Raw genomic sequence first — 8722 nt, forward strand, 5'->3', positions numbered from 1 at the left:
CTACAATAAAATACTGCAATGCTTTAAACTCGAAACTCACCTTCAAACACACACAAAAAAAACAGCTTTGAAATATTTCCGGTCCATAAACTCTACTGGACGTACAACTAACTATTAGGATAACTCAAAATACAGCTGCAAAGATCCTAACAAAGAGGACTGTGGGTAAAGAAAATCATTTTATGAAAATTTAATTCTTCTTATGATATACGTTTTTGAGTATACTCAGTGAACAATAATTCCCCCCCCCTCCTTTTATTTTTATTAAAATGGTAAAGAATGAAAGGGATAGAGACAGTTCCACTTTCCATGCACATTCGTGGTGAATACCCCCTCCCCCACAATTGCCCAGCGGTATGTCTGCGGATTTACAACGCTAGAAACCGGGTTTCGATACTCATGGTGGGTAGAGCACAAATAGCCCATTGCGTAGCTTTATGTTTAACTTCAAATAAACATACATTATATAAATTTCTGTTGAATAATATTTGGGCTTGAAATTATAGAAATAGTTGATTTTTATCAAGTCGTAAAAAATGGGGGTATTATGCAGTGAATTTAACCTTTTTAACTGTCCTTTCGCTTCTTAGAATCTAAAGCTTGCTCAAATAAGTAATTATCATTTTCTCACAGCACCGTGAAAGACTTATTAAATATTCATTCACACACTCGTGTAACACCACCTCTTCCGTTTCTCTGGAGACAACCAATCAGTGCTCGTTCTTGCTGGCGTAGTTTAGGAGACAGCCAATTAGTACTCGTTCTTGCTGGCGTAGTTTGGGAGACAGCCAATCATTGCACGTTCTTGCTGACGTAGTTTGATCTTTTCCCAAGATAAGGCCTAAGCTGATGGCATGTTGTGACTTATTGTTGCTCTATGAAAAACGGTCTTTTATATCGAAAGCACGGAAATAATGAATTTCTTTTTGTTGTTTTTTTTTCATTTGACTTGCAATTCCAAGAAACTCTATGAACGCGTATACAAAATAACAATCCGGAAGTATCACAACGGAAATGTCCGGAACCAAACGGAACAATATTTAATTTAACGCGCTTGGTGGTCGTTGCGAAACAGATTCATTTTCTCAGATCTTTTCATCTCGTTTCACTTGACACAGAAAGCCCACTGACGTGATGTTAAAAAATGTAAAATTTGGTGGAAAATGTTTAAGTTTGCGAGTTTTATAAATCGGATCTTATTCACTGGATGCTTTCTGCTGTTGTTTGATGTTTGTCACATCCTGATTATTTAACAAGAAAGGCAGACCAGACTGACCTTGTTGACGAAACAGTCCAGCTATCTGCGCTAGCCGTCACTAATTTAGCAGTGAAAGACTAGAGACCACCCACCGCCAACTCTTGGGGTTCTTTTTTACCAACGAATAGTGGGATTGACCGTCACATTATAACGTTCCCAAGGATGAAAGGGCGAGCATGTTTGGCGGGACTGGGATTTGAACCCGCAACCCTCAGATTGCGAGACGAGCGCCCCCTAACCACCAGGCCATGCCGGGCCAATTTGCATGTGTATCGTACAATATATTCAACTGTCACTTGTTTGTTTGTTTGTTTTAGAATTTCGCGCAAAACTACACGAGGGCTATCTGCGCTAGCCATCCATAATTTAGCAGTGTAAGACTAGAGGGAAGGCAGCTAGTCATCACCACCCACCGCCAACTCTTGGGCTATTTTTTTTACCAACGAATAGTGGGATTGACCGTCACATTATAACGCCTCCACAGCTAAAAAAAGCGAGCATGTTTGGTGTGATGGGGGATTCGAACCCCCGACCGGCAGACAACTGTCACTTACGAGACGAAAGTCAACATATGAAATCGCTCAATTAAAACATCATATTTGGTTTATTAGAACTTCAAATTGATATTTCTCGTGTAGCTTTGCGTGAAATTCAAACCAAACAAACAAACACATACAAATATAATTTAGTTAATACTATATTGAAAACAAATTAAGTTTCTAATATTTATTTTTATGATTAAGAGTGTGTAAGCAGTCCTCCGTCGGGTAGGGTATGCGATACGTTTATGGAATTACAACTCTAAAATCGGTGGTTCGATTCTCCGCGGTAGACAGAATGACTGTTTACAAAACAACTATATTCATTATTAAGATACTTTAATCTGGAAATATGTTTGAATTATAGTCAATTCTATAATTTAATCCTGATAAACGTTACTACATTATTTATTCTATAAATATAATACATTTGTTACCTTTGTAATTAGCTCATGACTATAATGCTTTGTTGTGCTTCTAAATGATTGGTTTTTAAATATTATTAATAATGATTAGTATACGTCACTTTTTCACTCGTATAGTATCTACAGAAGTAGTGTTTCTTATTTAATAGAAAAAAATTATTTAGTATAAGCAAAAAGAAGAGTTATGACATACAAAATACGACAAACATTTCCAAATAATTCAAGCAATTAGTATGAAGTGTTACAGATGTTAAAAAGTGTTAAAAAGATGTTAAAGTGTTAAAACTTTAATAGTTTTAACTTATTAAAGCCTGACGTAGTTTTTGTTGAAATAAGTACCATGAACTAACATAGATAAAACGTATGATTTGTTTTATTCCCAAATTCAAACTTGTATCTAAGAACAATTCAATTAATATTACTACCAATATACAAGTTTTCTAGGGTTAAGATCTTCTGTGAAAATATAGAAATGAGTTATTAAGAATTCAGCCTAAAATAACATTGAACTTACCTGTTCAGGAAAAAGTTTAGTTGTTTTTAAGTTAACAGTTATTTGCTGCGTTAATATTATCTGTTTGTTTGAGCTGAGATCAATGAATTGACAAATATTCATTTTTATCATTTACTTAGGCCTAGCATCATAACAGTTATATTTTAGCCAATCATTATTTAGTCTCCTTTTACTAGTAACAATTGGAATTTCTCATTTGAATAATATATTTCTATTAAACTATGGGCTAGAAATGACATGTTTATAAACTAGCTGGAGTAAACGTCCCCTGGAAGGGAAGTTATGTAAATTCATGATTAATGAAAGGTTATCTTAGAACATGAAAAATTGCTTCCCTTATATGTAATTGTAAAACAAAAACGCTCATAAAAACTGCAAAACACAACATGTGAAACCGCAAATTTGCATGTATTTCTGCATGGATCCAACAAACCTTCACGCCAAATTTGGTGAAGATCCATCAACAGGGGGCAAAATAGTGGTAAAAACGCAGAAACGCGCGCATAAAAACCGCAAAACACAAATTGCAGAACTGAAAATTTACATGTACCCCCGCATGGACCTAATAAACCTCCATACCAATCGGGGTGAAGATCCTTCCATACTCTTCGAAGTAGTTGCATGGACATACAACAGACAGTACTATTATATTTATTTAGATACGAGTTCTGTTTTTAAGCTTTGGCGAACCTTCTTCTGTTACAGCTAAACTGTGCTAAACAGCATGCTCGGCCTGAAATATTGGTATATTAACTGGTACTCGTTTACCTTCTCTGCTCTCCATGTTGCTGGCTATATTTTCCAACTAACATGTCAATAACTTCATAATTTACTGTTCGTCAATAAATACTACACTTTAATCTAAACGTCGTCTAAACTCAATAAAGTATTGCCTTCACTTTCCACTTAAGATTCTTTTCAGCAATAATTTTGTCCACGCCAATACAAGTATGATTTCTTTAGTGAATGTATGGTATATACCAAAGTCTAGTGAAATATTTCCTTTGTGACTCACGTTCTATTAAATATTCCTTTGAGACTCACGTTCTATTAAATATTCCTTTGAGACTCCCGTTCTATTAAATATTCCTTTGTCTACTAACACTATTAGTTTCAATATTTAGTATATATAGTTTGTTAATTATTATTATTACATTTTTACTATAGAGATTGTTAACTTAGTATATGGATTTAGGCCTAACCTGACTTATTTGTTTGGGTTTACGACCGAAAATGTCGTTAACATCTGATAAAACAATACACAAGTAAGAAAAGCGTATTTAATTAATTATAATCATAATCTGGAATATGTTTAGTTTTATTCTATATGAAAGGACAATAATTAATGCAGTTAATTAAAAAAAACTTACTAGTGCTTCTTTTGTAATTATTGCCATCTCATTATTATTTTAATAAACGTCTCCATGAAGACAAATGACGCTACCAACTTTTCTTTAACCGATCGTTTCCGGTCTCTTCATTCACGATGTAATTCTAATAGAATTAATTCATCTTTAATAGGAACCCTATATGAGAAAAGCAAAACAGTACCACTGTTTAGAATACAGGTGGCGTAGATAGCGTGGAGGGGGGGGGGTCACTTTTCATTCAGTCCCGATAAAATGCATCAAGATTAGAAAATTTCTCTCAGGAAAAGCAAATGAATGCATAGAATTTACCCAAGAAACCCAGAACTTCCAGGGCAGTCCTGAATCCCGCTTTGCTCCGTCACATAAACCTGGCCAAATTTAACTTGCCTCTAATTCCTCTATAATATCCTAAAACCGAACTTAAATTAATGTTTGTATTTAGTCAATGAAGTATGCGCGTTCTTTAAGGTTTCAAGTAAAATTATAATAATAATAAAAAAAAATAATTGCGTTTACAGCCACGTGGTTGTTCTTCTGAAACTGATCTGAGATATATATACTTAAAATTTTCATGAAAGAAAAAGACTTAAGACGAAAGGAAAGAGGAAGTTTCACGTTGTCTATTAATATACATATTTTTTTACCCAGCATTGTAGCTTCTACATTTAAAAATACGTGTTTTTCAGAAATATCCATCAAACGTTTTTCATCATTGCCTATCAAATGCTTCTCGTTGGTCAGTCATAAGTTAGAGGGCTTATAACACTAAAATTCGGCTTCGATCCCCTGCGGTTAGCATGGCACAAATGTAACTTTATGCATAACATCAAAACAAACATACCTACGCCATATTAACAACAAGCAGTTCATCTACGGTCAAGAGCAGTTGACCGTTATAATCGTATCTACTTATTTCTTGAGTGGACAAGTCATACTGTGGTCCTGAAATAGGCTCGCTCTCGATATCTATATATATATATATTCAACGTAGTTTCAAGCCGTATTGAACAAATCGATATGTTCAAGAGACTATAGCGTGTCCATTGATAAACATATTTTCTGGCAGCCGAAGTGACGTCAGCAGTTTTGTTTTGTTGTTTCAGGTGGTTGTATTAAGATTTATTATTAGACTAGCTAGAGTACCCGTTCCCTGGACGGAGCCCCCCCCCCCCCCAGTGGCACAGCGGCATGTCTGCGGACTTACAACGCTAGAATCCGGGTTTCGATACCCGTGGTGGGCAGAGCACAGATAGCCCATTGTGTAGCTTTGTGCTTAACTTCAAACAAACAAACCCTGGACGGAAGTTATATAAATTCGTGATTAATAAAATGTTATATTAGGACATGAAAAGCTGCTTCCCTTATATGTAAAAATTGTAAAAAAAAAAAAATTACCCCCCCCCACCTTATTAAAATTGCAAAACACAAAATTTGAAACCGCAAATCTGCATGTATCTCCGCATGAACCCAATGAACCTCCATACCAATTTTGGTGAAGATCCATCTACACCCTGCTAAGTAGTTATACGGACATAAACAGATAATTTCCTATTGGTATATGCCAGGTACGTAAAAAAAATTTCTGTTACATGACTCACGTGTTTTGTTTTCGCGTGCATTGTGCTTTGAAATTAAAACACGTGTTTTGTTTTATTGTTTTTGCCTTAAAGGACATTTATGCACTATTATTTCATTAAATAATTTCATTAAATCTTAATTTTAAGCAACAGCAATTCACGTTTTTTTAAAAAAAAGAAAGCTGTCAAATAGTGTTTACTTACCTAAAATGTTACAAAAACCTTACTGATAAATTAACAGTATGTTATATGTAACTTTTGGTTTTCACAAGGGATTATATGATATTTGAACTTGTTTAGAAGTAATTTTGTTGCGTTCTAAAGACCTTTGGAATAAAGTTCAATAACAAAATTTACATGTTTCTCAACATTGTAGAATAGATCATTAATAAGGTCACTTTTGCAACTTCAGATGTTCAAAATTACCTTTCTAAAATTAAAGTAAATCCAGATTACGATTTCAGTGACGAGGTGCCGTGAAACCTTGTGAATGTAGTGAGTGTCGGTATAATAAGCGTAAAGTAAAGACGTTGTGTGGGATCATCTAGCCTAGAGCCAAGTGCATAAAATTTATTATGAAAGCAAAAATATCGATTCAATTTTAAACTTAAATCATTTCTGAATTAAGCAATTTTCTGTTATATCACCAACGTTTCTAATAGGAACAAACATCTTTAATCAACGGAGACTCTAAATTAAGAAATCAACAGATATTCAGTACATAGACCAACAACAATATTAGGCTATACTTTTGTTGCTAAGTAACATGACGTAAAAGCCATTGTTGGAACGTAGTTATGAATGATCTTAATTTTGATTGGCTCACAAATGAATTTACCGACGTTTGAGTACCTCGACTGCACTTTTCTGCCTCTTCGTTGGTCAAGCTTGATTTCCTAAAATGAAGTGTGATGTTAGGGTATACTATGGGGGTGGTAGTACTTGCTCAGTCATTTTTGACGGGCCATATGATAGTATGAAATATATTTCTTCATGTACAAACTAATCTAGTTAATTGCACAAACTATACAGGGCAACATTGCTAAAGAAACAAATGGAATCCACTCGGGCAACATTAAATAGTTTTATTTTCCGTTTAGGTATTGTTTGATTTTATACTCAGATGGTTGGCACAGCGGTATGTTTCCAGACTTACAACGCTAGAATCCGGGTTTCGATACCCGTGGGGGGCAGAGCACAGATAACTCATTATGTAGCTTTGTGCTTAATTACAAACAAACAAACAGACACTCTTGAAAAGTCACCTTCACTAGCCGTTTCTATGGCGACGCTTAAGAGGAAGTAAAATTATTGTTCATTAAATTGTGTTTATGAAACACTCAACAGAGGTCACTCGAGCAAAGTAATTTCACGTGGTGGTAAACACAATTCTGTTTTCCATATACATATTTTATGGATCTGTTAGGATGCTTTACAGATTGGGTTCTGTAACTGTAGCCTGAATAAGAAAAATGTAATGAACCAGAAGCTATAACTGTTTATCAAATATTCCCCAAATAGTAATTTGTATGTTGTTCATGTCCGAGAAAATTCAAACTCCTGTGACAAAAAAATGCTTTAATGTTGAGATAATGTTTAGTTAATAGAGAAATCTTGACATGTAGCAAGTTAGAACTGGTTTAGAAATAGGGATATGTTCGATCTGGTCTATTGTTCGTTTTGTAACCCTGATGGAAGACTTTAATTATTCCGAGGGATATGTTCGATCTGGTCTATTGTTCGTTTTGTAACCCTGATGGAAGACTTTAATAATTCCGAGGGATATGTTCGATCTGGTCTATTGTTCGTTTTGTAACCCTAATGGAAGACTTTAATTATTCCGAAAGATAAAGTTTAAAATTAATATTTATCACAAATTAATTATTAAGTAACCAGTTAATAATAACCATATTTTTATATTACCTGAACAATTCCTTTCGCTTAAAATAATCCATTCCTTTTGTCAATAATTTAGTGAGCATTTTCATGTTTTTCTATTGGTTTAAGAAGCATTATTTGTGTGTTTTTTTTTTCTAGCCGGGAAAAATAATATGCGCTGTTTTGACATCGACTATTTTCCAAAAGAAGACTACAGCCCTGACCCCAACGACTCCACAATGGCTATTCCATGTAAGTTAGTAGTTAGTGAGATTTTTTTTTATTTATTCCTGTAAACTCCCAGTGGAGCATAGGGCCGCAACAACACAAAGTGTTGTTGCAGTTATTTGTGGCAGGTTGGTTTTTACGGGGTGGAGTTGCTAGCCCCACGCCCAACCCTCCTCCTTTCTCATCCTGGACTTGGGACCAGGCAAAGGCGGAGGTTGGCATGTTTGGTGTGACGGGGATTCGAATCCGCGACCCTCAGATTACGAGTCGAGCGCCCTAACCACCTGGCCATGCCGGGTCAGTTAGTGAGATTAGGCTTATATAATCAAAGACGATGTTTTCATCTGTATAATATTTAGTAAACATATTTAATGGTTATCTTCAAATTTCAAAATGAACATGACATACTTGACTCATCAACTTTGTCGAATAGCTCGTGTTAGCTAGCTGATGTTCCAATTTTGATGAACAGTAAATAGTGAAAAAAAGAAGATAAAAAAAAAACACTACAGCAGTGAAGTTAAAGGTTGGTTTGATAAATTGAACCTGAAAAACTAGTTTTAAAAAATGGTACATTTGCGAACCTTAATTGACTGCAACTGCCTTTTGAAAGACGACGTTTCGGGTTCTATACTGAGGCCTTCTGTTCAAAGAGCTGGATATGGGCGATCTGTAATTATCAAAATACTTTATTGTAGAGGTTAAAAGATAGAACTAATTTTCTTCTGAACGTTCTTTCAATTAATTTATATGTTTATATATCAACTTGAACTTATATTTATATAAGGAAATAGGAAATTATCTAGTTAATGTACAGAGCTTTTTCACAATGTTAAAAACAGTGGAAGGAACTAGTGTCCTTGTAAAATAAACGTTAAGAACAATGGAAGGAACCTAGTGTCCTTGTAAAATAAACGTTAAGAACGTGGAAGG

General features: G+C 34.7%; 1 protein-coding gene across 2 annotated transcripts in view; it reads left to right on the forward strand.

Moving 5' to 3' along the window:
* The window catches only part of LOC106465721 (voltage-dependent calcium channel gamma-5 subunit-like), an 86131-nt gene that overhangs the window by 62171 nt on the left and 15238 nt on the right, over window positions 1-8722 (forward strand). For both annotated transcript variants that reach the window (XM_013925958.2, XM_022393640.1), the window contains exon 3: window positions 7721-7813. In XM_013925958.2, coding sequence (XP_013781412.2) covers window positions 7721-7813 — 93 coding nt within the window. The remainder of the gene's footprint in view (window positions 1-7720; window positions 7814-8722) is intronic.

This window comes from Limulus polyphemus, unplaced genomic scaffold, assembly GCF_000517525.1.
Source record: "Limulus polyphemus unplaced genomic scaffold, Limulus_polyphemus-2.1.2 Scaffold2030, whole genome shotgun sequence".
Taxonomy (NCBI): domain Eukaryota; kingdom Metazoa; phylum Arthropoda; class Merostomata; order Xiphosura; family Limulidae; genus Limulus; species Limulus polyphemus.